The sequence below is a fragment of the Caretta caretta genome, chromosome 4 (genome assembly GCF_965140235.1).
Source record: "Caretta caretta isolate rCarCar2 chromosome 4, rCarCar1.hap1, whole genome shotgun sequence".
Classification (NCBI taxonomy): Eukaryota; Metazoa; Chordata; order Testudines; family Cheloniidae; genus Caretta; species Caretta caretta.
The window spans coordinates 85,928,056-85,946,334 of record NC_134209.1 but is presented as its reverse complement, the minus strand read 5'-3'; the positions used below and the strand labels follow the sequence as shown (position 1 = coordinate 85,946,334).

Sequence of the window (18,279 nt, the reverse complement as noted above, 5' to 3'; positions counted from 1 at the left end):
CATTGTGCATGGGATATTCTGAGATAGGGCTCCCTCAGTCTTTCCCAGTGAAGCTGTTCCATTGTGGATAAATCATAAAAGAAAGAGCCACTGGAGTAAGAGGACTGGACCCTGTCTCTCTCACTCCTAGGTGAGTGTCCTAAGCACCAGGCAACAGAGTCATTCTCATTCTCTCTCTGGCCCAATTAATATTTATTTATTTACAAGTGGAACAGCACCTCCAGGCAAGACTGAGGGAGACACACATCAGAATATCCTACAGCTAAGTGTTTAGGACACTCCTCTGAGAGTGGCAGATCCCTGTTCAAATCCCGTCTTCTCATTAGGCACAGGGGAGACTTGAACTGAGGATCGCCCACATCCCAGGTGAGTACCTTAACCTCTGGTTATGAGGGAGCTCTTCCTCCCCCAGCTTCTTGCAGGAAATGTCTTAGGCACCTAACTCTAGAAGAGGTTTCATAACTGAGAATCACAAGCAGAGATAGGCACCTAAATACAATCTAGAGAAGAGCAGTGTCTCTGTGAGAAGGGCGAAACTTCGGACACACCCATGTCACTGGCATCTCCCATTCACTAGCTTAGGCAGGAAGTCGTTTAGAGTGCTGTTTTTTGTCAATGGCAGTCCAAGATGCCTATCTCTCCCTGTTCATTGTATAAAGAGCCCAAGCAATTAACTCAGGCTTTGTGAATGGCAGTGTTATTCCTGTGATTTGCTAGGCACCTAAAAGTTAGGCACTGCAACACTCAGCGTCACAATGCTCAACTCCCTTTGTGAGTCTAGCCCTTATTTTCTGGATGTCTGAGTTCCCCCCTTGTAGAACAGGGATACTAGTGCTGCCCCACATCACAGGGTGTTGTGAGGATAAATAAATTAAAGACTGAGTTTCTATGCTCAGATACTGTGGTGACAGGGGAGAAATATGAATGATAGATTAGATATCTGCATTAGGGAAATTTGCCCCAAATCTCTCATGGAAACATGCAGCTCCAGCACAAAACACAGTTTGTTGAAGAGCAATTTGTTTCATGAACAGGTTCTCCAAAACAGTTTTGGGATATAGAGGAACCATCAGATTCATTTCATTCATGACCTAAATCAGATTTGAATGCCCACCATTCTTATGAACAAACATATCTGTATGGCACCATTTAAAAACTGTGTGTGTCATTCCAAATGCAAATATTCCTGATGTTCTGAGACAGGATTTTTGTTTTTCATTCTAGCCAAAGTGTAAAAAAATAAAAATAAAAATACCTTTTTAAAGTTTTACTTACAAAGAGGGCAGCTGATACTGAATAGAATTAATAAATAAAACAATAAAAGAATTCAGTGTCCAGAAGTGAAAGCTATTGGATTAAGATATCAACACCACATTACACTGTGAATGCTCAGAAGGAGACCAGCACCTTATTGTGATAAACATTTACATGTTAAAATAAAGTTTATCCATAAATTAAAGGAAAAACCCCCACAAACTTAGTAATAGATGCAAGAAAGCCCAAATTTACACATATTTATATTTAAGGCCTATTCTAGAATAGAAAATACATATATTAAAATCACCTTGAATTTATACAGCGCCTTTCATCTGAAAGCTTCACAGTGCTTTACAGAAAAAGCTCACAAAGATGCTATTCCTCTACAGCTTCCACACAGGTGAGAAGTACAGCGCCAATGGCTGGGAATATGCCCCAAAACATGTGTCACAAGCACTGCTAAAAAATACCTGCCTACATTTTTTTGGGATAGATAGATTCTGAAATATTGAAGCACAAGATAAAACATACCATGTACTTCTAAGTATAGGAGATATACAGTAACCATTAAAGGCCCAGACCCTCACCTTGCAATCAGATCCATGCAGAAGCAAGAGTCCACCTGTCTAAATCTGATTGCAGAAGCGAGAGTTTAAAGGGCAAAATACAGGTGGCACATTCAGTTGTTAGAGCAGGGAGCAGAATCAGGAGTCATGGGTTTGAATCCCAATCTGCTGTTGACTCCCTAGATGGCTTTAAGCAAGTCACTTTCTGTACCTCAGTTATGTATTCACAAAGTAATTAAAATTACTTACATACCCAGTAAGGACATTGGGAGCTTTAATGAGGTATACTTACCTTCCTTAAAGCTAGGAGGCATATTTAATTAATTTTTATGAAGTGCTTTGAAATTCTCAGATGAAAACCACTATATAAAAGCAAAATAATCTTTTCTCAACTATATGGTGAAAACCTTATTTTTATAAAAAGAACACAGATTGAACACTGAAGAAATGCTTTAATTTTTACTTTACCTAAGCTCTACTGTTGCGTCAAAGAAACAAACCATATCATCAGTAAGTTGTATTTCCAGAATTGGTGGTGCTCCATTTCGGTCTTTGCTTGCAGTTGGATTAATACACATGGAACCGTTCATGCCAAAGTGAACCCTAGGCGACAAACACATTTCTGAAAAAAAAAAATCTGCATCTTAACAACACTCTCAGGCATGTTAGTAGTCTATTTTCTAGCTTGGCAATTAAATTCACTAAGTATATAAAATAATTCTGATCATTAGCAGCAATAGGGTGACATGAAGTGCTTGTTTACATGGTCTCTCTTTCCTCCCACAAAGGACTGTGTTTACTAGCAACTAAGAAGCACTCAAGTATATAGTGACTTTATTAGATCTTTATATAACCAATCATTCAGTTAATGATTTAAATTTGAAACACGTTTGTGCAACCATAATACAGTGCAGCATCCTGGGAGTTTCTTCACCTGTACTTCTGCACTCTTACAGCCCCTGGCAAGCTCCTCCAGGGACAATGGGAAAAAAATACACTTGTTTTCTTTCTTGCTGACTCATTTTAAAATTAAGACTCACTAAAACAAGAACAGTGTTCTTCTCAAAGAATATTCTATCAGCTCTTCTTCTGCCAAGTATAATGATCCAATATAGAAGACAAAATTGCCAGCTATTTCACTACCACAACTTTCACCATATCGAGCACCTTCCAGTTGTTCTCAAAACAATATGACTAGCATCTGTCCTATGTGTAGGTGGTTCTCTCTTTTTCCCACCTCTCGCCAGGGCAAAGATTGTTTAGGTTTTTAAAATTCTTAAAAATTATTATTTAAAAATAAGTGCTGGTGTTTATTAGTTAAGGTGAGGTTGAAGACTGAAGGCACAAAAAGTATGAAGTGAAGACGTTTGAGGTGGTTGTTAGACACTGCAGAAATTCCAGTCTTAAGCCAGCACACAGAAAGATCTGCCTCCTTCACTGATGAGTTTTACTCTTGAGGCAACATGCCAAAGGAGTGGAGTTTAGTATCTTTTAGGTACCACAAGTGCAGATCATTCAATGCTTTTAAAATGAGGACAGAGATCTTGAATTTGATGCAATATTCTACTTGGTATCAGTGTATTGAGCAAAGGACAAGTAAATCTGATTTGCAGCCCTGATTAAAGTATTCCTTCACAAGTTAATCCAAACATATCGTATATACCCCATGACCTCAAAAGGAAAGTCTTATTTCTAAGCTTCTCCTTTAAAAACAACTTTTTTTTTCCCAGAGGAAGGTTAATTATTTTGTGGTTTAAAAGGAGGTGAACAACAGACCGGGGTGGGGGTGGGGGGGGGGGAGAGGGGGGAAGAGAAGGAGAGGCCTGGAACAAAGACAACATCTCAAACATCTATTTGTTTTTAATCCGTCCCCTGTAATGCCACACATCTGTTTACTCTTATTTTTCCATAAGTACTGGAAGGATGGTTTTAAAAAAATATTTACAGTTAACTTAAAGGTGACAGTGTATCAATTAATAAATATTGACAAACTACGTTGTTAGTAATTGATTACAAATCCAAAAGAAGAGCAGTATTGTAAACTGATTCTCAAGAAGTATATTGTGCCTTTCAGAAGCTTTTTCTTACCGTTCAGTTGAGTTGAGTTAAGTTAATAAATAACTATAACTATTTTGGAAGTAGTTGTTACTGCTATATGCTTCTAATTCTCCGGGGAGATATTATAGCATTACACAAGATTAAGCAGTTTTGGGGATTTTTTTAAATGTAGGCTTTAAACTGTGTCGTGTTATCAATCAGAAATGCATTTAACATTTCCCAAAAGTTCTTGATAAGAAAAAAAATAATGTGCATGTTTGTAATTAAGTGTCTCACTTATGGAGGCCCTGTTTAAAGGTACACTACTGTCATAACGATTAGCTGTCATAACTACTTCTCAGTTATAGCTACAGTAATAAAATATTTCACAATCACTTCTATGCATAAATTTCTTTTCTATTAAAAGCCTTAAGAACTTTACAAATTCCACCCCGGTGTGCCTCATTATCCCTGATGTGCTGAAACCATGAAAAATAGCATTTTTGTCATTTTAATTAAGGAGAAAGTAGGATGGACCTACCTTAATTGAAATCTTGGTTCTGCTGTCTGATGACAGCTAGTGTTAAAAAGCTCAATATTTTTTAATAGAAAAAACTGAGCTGTTGTAACTGTTCAGTTGTGTGCAAGACTTAAGTTCTTGGAGGTTTTGTTTGTTTGTTTTCTAATTGCAAAGCTCTCATTAGTTCCTAGAAAATAGTTGCTCAGTAACAGCACAAACTATGTTATAGGCACAAGAAAAAAACTGGTAACAGAATTTTATTAGAAGGGTGCATTAAAGTCCTGGATCTAACTCCCAATGAAATCAATGGGAATCTTTCCACTGCTTTTAATGGCATTGTATTTGGGCTCTACAAATCAGAATCCTTTCCATATGGGAGTGTGTCTAGGTTTTGCCTTTTCTAAAGAAAATAAAAATATCTGTATTTTTATAGGTTCTTGAAGATTTCCAGATGGACTTATTCAGGTGAGGTCCAAGGCTTATTCTGAAGAAAACAGATTGTTGGAACATCTTTTGTATAGTATCTCTCACAACCCTAACTGCCATTTTCTTTACTGTAGAGCAAATTAGTCTCTAGTCACTGGTAAAATGCATCTACAAACTGTGCTAATTTACAAGATTCCCCACCACTCACCTCTTCAGATTTTAACTGATTAATTTATTTCTTACTTTTAAAAGACACTACCATAAACACAAAAATATCTAATGGTAATCCTCAAAAATCAACTGAGAGGAAAAACAAAATCAGGGAAAACGTAGGAGATAAGTTCAAATTCTACTTACACTGTGGCCTTTGGTGAATTCACTGCACCTGTTCTATTACTACTACTGTTGGATGCTTGTTCTCAGACTAAAGAAATTCCTCAAAAGACTTATTCCCTACATTATTGTTCATCAATCAGGAAGTGGATTGTACTGTCCCATTTATCAGTAATAGGTGGATCACAAATTCAACAAAACATGAATTTCCCTCATGTGCTAATTGTTATCCATGATGTACCTTGTTCATCTATAAGTCATTCAATCGGCATAGAGGATTTCATGGCCAGATCTTCCTTTTCCCTGAAGTGAGGGAGACAGAAATCTACAGTGTTTGGCTCTTGGCCAAAGAGCAAGTGTTTCCTTGGGCCCTTCCCAGCTCCTCCCTTGCACACTCACTTGTGTTAGAGCTGTACATAGTCCAGCTTTAAGAGAACAATTTTAAGGTCATTTTTTCATGGTAATAAAGAATGTCTGGCCGCTAGCTTCAGGATGAATTTCATAGGTGCAATTTATAAAGGCAGTCCAGAGCAGTTAGTGATGTGATTGAGTGGACCAACATTTTAAAAAAAACAACAACAAGGGACATCAGTTTCCAGTGTTAGACATCCTTTAATTTTCAGGCCAGGATTCAAAAGTAACAGATAGGGTTAAATGAAGCATCTACATAATTTTAATTGTTGTTATACTTAAAGCTTTGATCACATACTTTCAGTAACTAATTTTAAAAGGTAGTTTAAAAATTAAGATTACTTACAATCCTGCAGTGCCATAGGATTGTATTCTTATACTACAATGGGGGCACATACTCTCTCTTTTTTTAAATGGACATACAATGAAAATAACTTTTGCAAAATGGTATTGTTGATAAAGAAAATTTTAGTTAATGCATGTTTCATATTCATGTTAAATATCTGAGAACTGTAGTTGTTTATATTACACTACAGACCATATAAACTAGGTTTTATGCTTGTTTTTCAAGAGTCACCCCAAACGTTTTAGTTTAGGTTTGACACATTTCACGTGCATTGCAGTAGACATTTGCAATACACATATTGCATGCCACACTGGAAACAGGGAGAACTATAATTAGATCCTTAGACAGTATGAGCCCAATTTTCAGAGGTGCTGAGTAGCCACTATTTGAATGGAAATCATTGGGAGTTACCTACATAAAGTATTTTTAGACTCTTTAGTATATTGATTATGAGCAAACCATTAAAGTTTAGAAAATTACAACAAATGTCATGTAAGTGTTACCAATTTTAGAAGTCTTACTTTTGTGATGTGAAGTCTGTGGAAGACTTTTTTTTAAAAATTGGGTGGGCTCATTTTGGTTACCATCCCGTGGGAATACCATAGTGTATTTGTTTATTACGCACAAAATGAATGTTAAGCATGCAAAGCCAAACAAACACTTATCATTTAAGAAGTACCAGAATTAATATTGATTATGAGAGCTTGATTTGACCTCCTTGTGCATGTGTAATATCATCCAGTCTTGCCTAACATCAAATAGAAAGTCTGGAGCAAAGCAAGGACTAGAACCCAGCTCTGCCAACTCTCAGACTTTGCCACAAGAAAATATTCTCTCTCTTCTTACAACCCTCTGCCTCATCACTGTCCAGTTTATATGGACAATCACAATTCTGTCATTTATTTCCTAACTTTTGAGTGCTTTACTCTACCACCTTAATATTCTTTTAATGTTTTTGTATGTCATTTTCTAGGTGTGTGATTTTTTTTTTTTTAAAGCAAACTGAATCAACAGAAATTCTATCAGTGATCAGTATGGGTGGAACCCAAGACCTTTAGATTCACAGCACAGAACTCAACCACTTGAGCTAAAAGAGAAGTTGGAGCAACAGTATGCTGTTCCCTTGTATGTGGGCCAGCCACTAGAAGGGAATGTGACATGCTTTGCCAATGACTAGAAGTGTTGGATAGCTAATGTAACAGCAATTTTTAAAAAGGGCTCCAGAGGTGATCCCAGCAATTACAGGCTGGTAAGCCTGCCTTCAGTACCGCACAAACTAGTTGAAACTATAGTAAAGAACAAAATTGTCAGATACATACATGAACATAATTTGTTGGGGAAGAGTCAACATGGTTTTTGTAAAAGGAAATCATGCCTCACCAATCTACTAGAATTCTTTGAGGGAGTCAACAAGCATGTGGACAATGTCCATTGGATATAGCGTACTTAGATTATCAGAAAGCCTTTGACAAGGTCTCTCACCAAAGACTCTTAAGCAAGCTAAGCTGTCATGGAATAAAAGCAAAGGTCCTCTCATGGACTGGTAACTGGTTAAACATAGGGAACAGAGAATAGGAATAAATGGTCAGTTTTCAGGATGGAGAGAGGTAAATAGTGGTGTCTCCCAGGGGTCTGTACTGGGACCAGTCCTATTCAACATATTCATAGATTATCTGGAAAAAGGGGTAAACAGTGAGGTGGCAAAATTTGCACATGATACAAAACTACTCAAGATAGTTAAGTCCCAAGCAGACTGCAAAGAGCTACAAAAGGATCTCACAAAACTGGATGACTGGGCAACAAAATGGCAGAAGAAATTCAATGTTGATAAATGCAAAGTAATGCACATTGGAAAACATAATCCCAACTATACATATAAATTGATGGGGACTAAATTAGCTGTTACAACTCTCAAGAAATAGATATTGGAGTCATTGGGGATAGTTCTTTGAAAGCATCCACTCAATGTGCATAGCAGTTCAAAAAGCGAACAGAATGTTGGTAATCATTAAGAAAGAGATGGATAATAAAACAGAAAATATCATATTGCCTCTACATAAATCCATGGTATGCCCACATCTTGAATACTGTATGCAGATGTGGTCGCCCCATCTCAAAAAAGATATACTGGAATTGGAAAAGGTTCAGAAAAGGGCAACAAAAATGATTAGGGGTATGGAATGGCTTCCGTACAAGGAGAGATTAATAAAACTGGGACTTTTCAGCTTAGAAAAGAAATGACGAAGGAGAGATATGATAGAGATCAATCAAATCATGACTGGTGTGGAGAAATGATATTAATAGGCAGCAGGTTTAAAACAAACAAAAGGAAGTATTTCTTCACACAACGCAGTCAACCTGTGGAACTCCTTGCCAGAGGATGTTGTAAAGGCCAAGACTATAATAGGGTTAAAAAAAAGAAAACTAGGTAAGTTCATGGAGGATAGGTCCAACCATCAATGGCTAATAGCCAGGATAGGCAGGGATGGCGTCTCGAGCCTCTGTTTGCCAGAAGCTGGGAATGGGTGACAGGGAATGGATCACTTGATGATTACCTGTTCTGTTCATTCCCTCTGAGGCACCTGGCATTGGCCACTGCTGGAAGACAGGATATTGGGTAGATGAAGCAATATGGTCGTTCTTATTTTCTTATGAATCGGAAATCCTAATTCTAGTCTTGTGGCTGGCAGGGAGTATGGTCTAATGCTTAGATATCACAGGCAGGCACATATATTTGATGCATTCATTCTTAAAGAAAGTATGGCTAAGTGGATGAGCCCTGGGTTCTATTCCTAGCACTGCCAGAAGTGACCTTGTACAACCTCAGTTCCTTCATTTATAAAATTAGGAAACAATACTTGCCTGCCTGAGGTCTGGCTCAGTAATAAGGGTTGTGAAGTGCACAGAATTAAACATTCCAGTCAGCGGAAGAGCTGAGCCTAGAGCTAATGATCTCCTTCTAGTAATTTCCCCTAGACTGAACAGTGGCATTGTTATTGAATGCCTGTTCCCATCCACAGTTCTAGCTCTGAGCCTACCATGTAGAAGGCGTGGGGCCTGCTCAGTACAATTGGCTTGAAGAGAGCTCTGTGTGGCAGAGCATCAGCACTGCACATGGAATGTTCTAAGATTTTATCAGCAAGCCTCTAACAAGCTCAACTGAGGGTCTACAAATGGTCATTTTTTTAGAGCAGTATAACTCAGCCAAATCAGGATGGATTTTTATGAGAACAGCAAGACACTTTTCTGACCACAAGAACTCCCCTGCCAAAGTTCAAGTCCTAACACCACAACAAGGAAATGTTAGAGCTCTTTAAAAAAGTGTCTTTAACATTAGTGAAGCTACCTATTTCTCCCTAACCTCATTCTCAGAAATGACTGAATTGTTTTCACTTAAACTTTCCAGAAAAACATCAGCCTGAGACAGACACCTAGAATGCACAATTGCAGCCCAAACAGTTAAAGTTTGGGCGTTATAAGCAACTGAAAATGGAGCTAATAATGAAAGTGTTAGGCAGCTGTAACTCTAGACACTGCTACCAGCTCTGCCTACAACAAACTGCAGTTTCATTAAGAATATTTTATTTAAGAAATACCTAACACAATTCATGAAATAAAGTGGCACTTACCCTCTGCTTTCAGGAGAATAAAGCAGTAGGTTGTGATGTTATCATTATCACCTCCTTTCACGACGGAAAAGCAGAATCACACTGTCTAGTATATCCAGCACCTAGATACAAACTGCGTAGAGAAGTTTCTCTACAATACTAATTAACTTTCACATAATTGAAAATGATAGTACTGAGAAAAAAAACCCTGAAAATGTACATGGTTAGAGAATACATACAGAGGGAATACTGTAATTTCTCTTACCTCAATGCTTTCTGTCCAAAATACATAAAAAGCTCCTTCCCCAGAGTTTCTACACCAGTGTACACACATCCTTTCAGCAATCTCAGGAAATCCTGACAGGAGGTTTTATTCCCAGTCACAGCATTCTGAAAATAAATTCACACATACACACACACACACAAAACATGTTTAGGAAAGAAACAGTCCTAAAGTCAATATCAAAATTTTGCAGTCATCAGTTAACACCCAACTGTACAGACAAAATCTGCCACCCTTAATCATACTGAGTACAACCTTATTCCTCCAACCATCCAACTGAAATCAATGGAACTACTTGCAAAGTAAGCTGCTATTCAGTGTAACCAAGGCCATCAAACACTGGCCCATTTTACTCTGACCTGTTGGTTTCCAGAAAATATTATCCTAGAAAAAAAGATAAGTAATTCATTATTTGTATAAAAACATAATTTGACAGATGTCACCTTAAATCTCTAACAGACACTTACAGAGTGTCCTGCCAGATCAATGCCATTCAGGAGTTCTGACAAGGGTATTTTGTTGGAGAAAGTGTGTGATACCATTTTTTGGTATTTTAAATGCAAAAACCTTTTCAAAATGCCTCTGACTGGAGCCACTGACAGTGCTGATATATGTTCTGTGTACTAGATGAGACCTCTTGTTGTCCAGCAAAAATCTGCATATAGCCCCACAGGAGTACGTTTCTTTTCAAAGATCAGGTTTTCAACAGCTAGGAAAAAAGGGTGTTGGGAAGGGGACACTGGTGAAGGAATGAAGGGAATGGATCATTTTAAAGATCTGAGTAAAAAATTAACATGGCTGTTACTCTGAAACTACTCACACAGTGTTACTCCATTTATTCAAATGGAGTCATAAGTACTTACACTAATAATTAATTTGGCCCAGGGAACTACTTTTTAGTGACAGCATTCCAGAGTTTATGTTTTGGTGTATGGATCAAGCATTACCATAATCAGACTAGTTTCAAAGCCACATTTGTAATTCACAAGTATCCAGGTCTTCTATCATCATTGTTGCAAAATCTCTAAAGCCAGTGCTACTATGAGAAAATTAACATTTTTCCACTCCTAACAGACAGAAGCCCAAGTGAACAGTTATGACGCAGGTCTGAGGCAAAACTTCAAGTCTGTATAAAGAATACACAATTAGACCTACATTTTGCTGCCTTAGATGACCAGCTATTTTGTCAGTCTGGTACAATTGCTCCTTATTAACAAAAAAACTATTCTGTTAAAGCAATTCCATGCTGACATTTTTAGTCAATTCATTTGCCATACTATTTTGAAATCATTTCTCTATTTTTGAGATATGTACAGAAGTGTCAAAATTATGAGTTATTAACAGGACCAAGACTGTTATTTCTCACTCTATGTTTTCTTTTTAAATAGCTTTGTGAAATAAATAACTGTAACTTAGTATTCCTAACGATAATTATAAAAGTACCTATTCAATCAAAATAAGTTGGATAGCCCATTGTTTATTGTATTCAATATCACTTTGCCTGTTGACAAAGGGAAAAGTAAAAAAGAAAATGTATGAGCCTTTGCCTATGAGACTGTTGAATCAGTCTCAAGGTGTAATTTTTAAAACAATATATTTAAGCCTACGCAAATCCCTGTATAGACACTTATTTAGAGATATGCAAAGTTCATTATAGTTTATCTTAAGTCAATTAGCAATCAGTTTAACCAGAACAAGAGTTTCCACTCACAAAAGAGGTTCAATTAAATGGTTTTTTTAAAGGATTTAAATTAAACTATTTCAACTTCTGTGTTTAGATAAGGCCTTCCATCTTCGCAAAGCAGAGGCCCTTTATGCCCCACTTAAGTCCTTGCATGGGCCACGAAGCAGAGGACCATCACAAGGACTAAGTGGAGAACAGACCTTGTGATGGTCCTCTGCCCAGAGAGAAAATTCACCCTGAGATGAATTTCACCAGCTGAGAATATGACTGTTACTATTTTTCCCCTTTGCTAAACTCATGAGAGCATAATTTATTGAAAAAGTGAAAATACTATTTAAGTCCTGAAACCAGAAGGTTATAAGAATTAATTGATTACATGATCTCCTGCACTACATTCTTTTTAAAGTTGTGGGCAAGAGCACTGCTGTGGAACCTCAGTACAGAACATTAATCTGTGTGTAGGCTTACATATCAAATATATGAAAAAAATCCTTTTGTGACTTTACCATTGCTCAGAACATAAGGGAAGCACCAAGTTTCCCACACTTGGGCAGAAACTGACAAAAAAAAGCCAACTCAGCAATCAGGAATGGAGTACTGAATCTTCACATCTCATTAACCAGACCTGCTCATGTATATTTTAACATCTTTTTCTATAAAAAGATTCAACAGCATACAACTTGTGGGGGTTTTCTCCAAAAGATCCCAAACACCCCACAACTTGTATGCCATTGAATAGTTTTATATTGGCAACAAAAATGGGTAAAAATTAGCAGAGATAATTACATACTGAGTACGTGGAAAGCAGATACCCCATTCTTTATTTGGTTAAATACCGTATATGCTCATTCATAAGCTGAATATTTTTGGTAAAAAATGACGCATCAAAGAGCAGGGGTTGGCTTATAAACAGATCTACACCAAAATTTAATCATTTTAAACTAATATCTAATACACTGTCATTTTGTTTACCTGGAGCATCTGCAGGCATGGAGCCCCTCCGCTCCCTGTGGCCGCGGTTCACCATTCCCAGCCAATGGGAACTGTGGGAAGTGCACCACTTCATAATGTCCCGACCCACCAGTAACTTACCCTAACGGGCCAGGAGCCAAAGTTTGCCAACCCCTGAAATATAGGGTCAGCTTATGAAAGAGTCATACAGATTTTGCTATTTTTACCTATTTATCGTGGGGGGTCGGCTTATAAACGAACAGACTAATGAACGAGTATGTATATATATATATTTGTCTAGTTAATGTGTTTTTTAAAAAACTAAGTAAAAATTCCTTTTCTGTGGGCTAATGCGTATCGTTCTCCTTCTAGGCTTTTTATTGTACACTTCTGAACCCTATATAATTAAAAAGCAACCAATGGTCAGCAACAACTTCTACAATTTTCCTTGTAGGTTTCCTGAACACAAATGATATTAAAACAATTGCCATCTTTTTGATTAGACAAAAAAGTGACTTGAAAAGATTTCCTTCATTATTTCCTACACGGGTTCATGTTTCTCCTGCTCTCTCTCTTCAAATTCATCAGATTTGCTGTGGCTGATTTATTATATTGATGACAAGAATATATTATGGTACACTGATTTTAAAAAAAAAAAGTGAAAAATCTCAAACAACTGCCAGAAACCTCTGCTGTAGTTAACTCTGCAATGATTTTTGCAGAAGCAAGTATGTCAGCTACACTAATGATCTTGCTTGAAGTTCAGATCAGTCAGGCACATTTTATCATCCCCAAAACTATAAGAGAATTTTTACAAATCTAGTAAAGCTCTCTTGCATTCTTTCAAAGCTTAAAAGGAATGTCATCTGCATCACTTGTATTGGTGTAAAACCTTTATATCAGATACAGCACAGTATTGCAACAAATGCCTTCTCAACATTTATTTAAAATTAAGTCCACTTAATCTGGTTTCCTAGCATTAAACAGAGAAGGTAAAGTTTTCAAAAGTGACTAAGTGGCTTAGGAGCCTGACCTTCATTTTTAAAGGATTTAGGCACATAGGGCAAGATTTTGAAAAGTATTTAGGTACCTAAAGATGCAGATAGGCACCCAGTGGGATTTTCAAAAAACACCTAGGAATGTACAAATTCCCACTGAAATAATTTTAATGGTCCATCAGCGGTACAGACACTTTTAAAAACCCCACTAGATACCTCTCTGCATCTTCAGGTACCCAAATTCTTTTAAGAATCTGGCCCTTTAAGTGCCTAAATCTCTTTTGAAAATGAACATGTACTTTTGAAAACTTTACCCTGACTGGTTTCAGAGTAACAGCCATGTTAGTCTGTATTCGCAAAAAGAAAAGGAGTACTTGTGGCACCTTAGAGACTAATAAGGAGAGTGATCACTTTAGATAAAAGAAAAGGAGTACTTGTGGCACTTCATCGTCTGATGAAGTGAGCTGTAGCTCACGAAAGCTCATGCTCAAATAAATTGGTTAGTCTCTAAGGTGCCACAAGTACTCCTTTTCTTTTTGCGAATACAGACTAACACGGCTGTTCCTCTGAAACCTGTCACTTTAGATAAGCTATTACCAGCAGGAGAGTGGGGTGGGGGGAGAGAAAACCTTTTGAGGCGATAAATACCCATTTTTTTCATGGTCTCTGTGTATAAAAACATCTTCTGTATTTTCCACGGTATGCATCCAATGAAGTGAGCTGTAGCTCACGAAAGCTTATGCTCAAATAAATTGGTTAGTCTCTAAGGTGCCACAAGTACTCCTTTTCTTTTTACCCTGACTGTATTTAGTGGGGAAGCAGCGAAAGCATTAGTCTTTGTATCAGCCTACTTGAAAGATTACAATGCTGCAATGCTTTTTCTTTTCTGTGCCCAAAGACAGATGGAGGGCGCTATTAAAACAATGCCTGTTTGGAGGAGCAATAGAGAAGATTTACACTTGGGGGATGAAATCAGGCTTTCTTGCATAAGCACCATAGATTCTCCTCAAGTGCCAGGGAGCAGCACGTCCTGAGACCTTGGAACAAGGCTCAGCATTCCATGAAAACATTCACAAACTTGTGTAAGGTTTGGTGTCCTAAAATGCCCAGCGCTTGGGCTCGGCCCTTGAAAGAGTCCAAGGAAGTCAATGAGGACACTGAAAAGCGCCAGAGCCATGCACAAGCGCAGCAAGGGACAGCCGCTCCCGCTGTACTTTATTTACATAGGGGGCCAGAGGGATTGGCAGGAGCTCCCCCCGCGTCTATAAACATCGCGTCGCTCCCCCTTTTAGTTGCTCCCACAATGCGGGGCTCAGCCGGGGGTCGCCCCCACCAGCCCCCTTTGCAACCTGGCGTGTGGCTGCCGCCTCCCTCCTGGGGGGCCGAGCAGCTGTGCTGTGCTGTGCCGCCCTCCCCCCGCTCTGGGGCAGCTGTTACCGTCTGGCGCACGCCGCCCGAGCTGCTCCCGCCACAGCCGCTGCTCACCCCGGTGCAGGCGGCGGGGCCCAGGGCCGCAGGCCGGGCTGGCAGCAGCGCGCTGCCCCGCACGCCCCGCACTGCTTGGCCCCGGCGCACCCGGGCCCGGATCCTCTCCCCGTGCAGGGCGCAGCCAGGACCTTCCACCATCCCGGAGCCGCTCAAATCTCCCGCTCAGTGGCTGCCCCGCCCCTGTCTCCGCAGCGCCCTGCAGGAGGAGGAGGAGGAGGACCGCGGCCTAGGACTGGGGTGGGGTGGGGCCAAGCTGGACGCCCGCCTGATCCCTCTAGATGGGACACACGCAGCCGCACCCCCTATCTCTGTTAGGGAATTTCCCAACTTTGTACTTGCCCCAGGCCAAACACCCTTGCCCCGCCCCTCCTCCGAGTCGCCACCCCCTGCTCACTCCATGCCCCCCCCACCTGCTCTCACCCCTCCCTGCCCCTCACTCATTTTCATCAGGGCAGGGTTAACTTTTTGTGGACCTAGCATTAAACATATCTGTGGGCCCCCAAGGGGTAGGATGGTCAGTCTCCAGCGTGGAGGGCGGGCTGGGGGGCAAAGAGGCAAGGGCATGGCAGGAACAGCCCTGCTCTGGGCAGCCTAGCAGGAGGGCACTGTTTACAAACCAGCAGCTGCCAGACACCCACTGGCCTGCCCATCCCTGTGCTGCCAGCAGGCCCCTTCCCCTTGAGGACGGGCAAGCACCCACACTGCTCCCCCGCCCAGTGCCCCATCCTTATGCCCAGCGCCCCCTGGCACAGAGACTTCCACCACAGAGCTCTATGCCCAGCCCACACCCCTCCCAGAGACCTCCCCGCCACTGGCCTCCCACCACAACTGCACAGCACCCTGCACACCACACCGCTCGCCTAGCACCCCCCACCCATAGACCCCCCCACCGCCCACCACCTTCCTCACAGTCCCACCATCACAGCCGCACAGCACCCCATATTCCTGAGGGGGGCTCTGCACCAAAAAATTAAAAATTCTGTGCACAATATTTTAAAATTCTGCAAATTTTATTTGTCAATAAATAAATGTGGAGGCTGCAACATAGCAGTGGGGAGCACAGGCTACTGGTTGCATGGAGGTGGGAGATTACCCTGCAGCCTCCCCCCAACCCACCCTGGGACAGGGATTTGGCAGTGAGGCTACACCTGCCCCTGACACAGTGCAAGGGCCAGGCCTGCCCCAGAAACACCCTGGGGCCCTGTCCTCCTGTGCCAGGTGCACCAGGTGTGGGTGAGCAGGCTCAGGCTGGCAGCAAGATCCAAGTACAGAGGGACTTAGTGTGGGGGGATCCAGGTCGGGGTAAGAGAGTTCTCTGTGGGGCAATCTGGATGCAGGTGGCTCAGTGGGAGATCTGGATGCACAGAAGCTCATTGCAGGGGTTTCAGGTGCAGGGGCAATGGGACTCTGCAAGGGATCCAGGTGAAGGTGTTTTGGGCTCAGCAGGAGGGGTCTAGGACAGTGCAGGGGAGGTGGGGTTCATTTGGGTGGTGGGGTGCAGGTGGTTGGGGCTCAGTGGAGAGAGTGTCTGGGGGGGCTCATCGGGGTGGTACAGATGCAGATGTGGGGCTTGTCAGAGTGAGGGTTCGATGGGCCTGCTTAACGGGAGCCCCAGCTTCTGCCAAGGGGATGCTACATGCTGGGCTCCAGCTTCCCCCCTGCCCCTGCTTCCCCCCTCTCTTCCCCATCACATGCCCCTTCCCCACCGCTCCACCTCCTCCCCAGGCTTGGAGGAGCAGGGGTGGGAATGAGGGGCGGGGGGCAGCACAGGGGCAGCTTTCCTGCCGGGGGATTGGGCTGGCCGTGGCCCCTTCTGGCACCATGGTAAACCCAATACTGATTTTCATGGGGCAGGGTATTGGGGTGCTAGGGTAGGTGAGGGCTCTAGCTTGGGGTGTGGACTCTAGGGTGGAGCTGAGGATGAGGCGTTTGGGTGTAGGAGGGGGTTGGGGTGCAGGGAGGTGAGGGCTCCAGCTGGGGATGTGGGTTCTGGGGTGGGGCTGGGGATGAGGGGGATGGAATGCATGAGGGGGCTCCAGTCTAGAGCTGAGGGGTTCAGATGGCAGGAGGGGGATCAGGTCTGGGGCAGGGGGGTGAGGGCTCCAGCTGGGTGTGCACGCTCTGGGGTGGGGCTGAGGATGAGCGTTTTGGGGTTCAGAAGGATGCTCCTGGCTGGGACTGAGGGGCTCAGAGGGTGGGAGGGGGATCAGAGCTGGGGTAGCGCGGGTTGGGCATGGGGAGGGGGTCAGGGGTGCAGGCTACAGGTGGCGATTACTGGAAGCAGCGGCATGTCCCCTTCTGGCTCCTACGTGAAGGCATAGTCAGGTGGCTCTGCGTGTTGCCCCATCCACAGACACCACCCCCGCAGCTCCCATTGGCCATGGTTCCCAGCCAATGGGAACTGCAGAGCCGGTGCTTGGGGAGGGGCAGCGTGCAGAGCCCTTTGGTTACTACTATGCATAGGAGCTGGAGGGGCAACATGCTGCTGCTTCCGGGAGCCACGTGGAGCAATGGCAGGCAGGGAGCCTTCTTTCACCCTGCTGCGCCGCTGACCGGACTTTTAACCGCCCGGTCAGCGGTGCTGATTGGAGCCACCAGGGTCCCTTTTTGAATGGGCATGCCAGTCTAAAACCGGACACCTGGCAACCCTAATCTTTGTGCAATGGTCAAAAATGGCTTCCTACCCTGGATCTGAGCACAGGGACCAAATGGGATCCCTATCCCTCCATCCCTATCACCCATGAAGGGGCCTAATAGGCTTCAACCCCAAACCTGCGCCTAACCCAGTCTGCACACCCTCAGCCCCAGCTGGAATCTAGGCCAGCGTCCAAATGTCTTAAATGCTCCCTGTCTCTGTAAAGGTACAAACCAAAATGCAGGATCTGAATTTCCCATCACCAGAACTCCATGTCAGCCAGCATCCAGCTTTTGGGTCTTGGCCCCCATCAGTATGAGAAAAGGTGGAAACTGTAGTGGGACATGGTGAGGAAGGCACATTCATTCAGCCATTTGCTGATCTGTCACAATGAAAGCTTCCAGAAAAAAGGACTGGAGCTACTGACCTAACACATCATTTCTTCCCCCTCTCCCCCCAATCCTGTGGCTGTCTCATGAATTCTTTCCTATTTTCATTGTAATGGTGTATCCTAAATAATGATTCCCGGATATTATCACACAAATCCCTGAATGGTTACATAAGCACTGCTATTGCACATATTTATCCACACAATCTCCGGGCCCTCTGAAAAGAAGATGAGACACCTGCATGGAAAGGCGAATTTCATAGCCAAATCAAGAGTGTTGACAGGCAAACTTTAAATGTGTATTTAAAAAAAAAAATCCCTGGCAATCTCAGGAGCATCCCACATATG

General features: G+C 42.1%; 1 protein-coding gene across 3 annotated transcripts in view; it reads right to left on the bottom strand.

The window, feature by feature from the left end:
• The window catches only part of NEIL3 (nei like DNA glycosylase 3), a 36,839-nt gene extending 21,619 nt beyond the window's left edge, over positions 1 to 15,220 (bottom strand). For 2 of the 3 annotated variants that reach the window (XM_048847810.2, XM_075127812.1), the window contains exons 1-3: positions 14,858 to 15,220; positions 9,770 to 9,894; positions 2,292 to 2,426 (exon numbers count right to left, since the gene is read on the bottom strand). In XM_048847810.2, the coding sequence (XP_048703767.2) occupies positions 2,292 to 2,426; positions 9,770 to 9,894; positions 14,858 to 15,046 (449 nt within the window). In that variant the 5' untranslated portion in view covers positions 15,047 to 15,220. The remainder of the gene's footprint in view (positions 1 to 2,291; positions 2,427 to 9,769; positions 9,895 to 14,857) is intronic. The other variant, XM_048847811.2, reaches the window with a different exon arrangement.
• Positions 15,221 to 18,279: the final 3,059 nt, after the last annotated feature.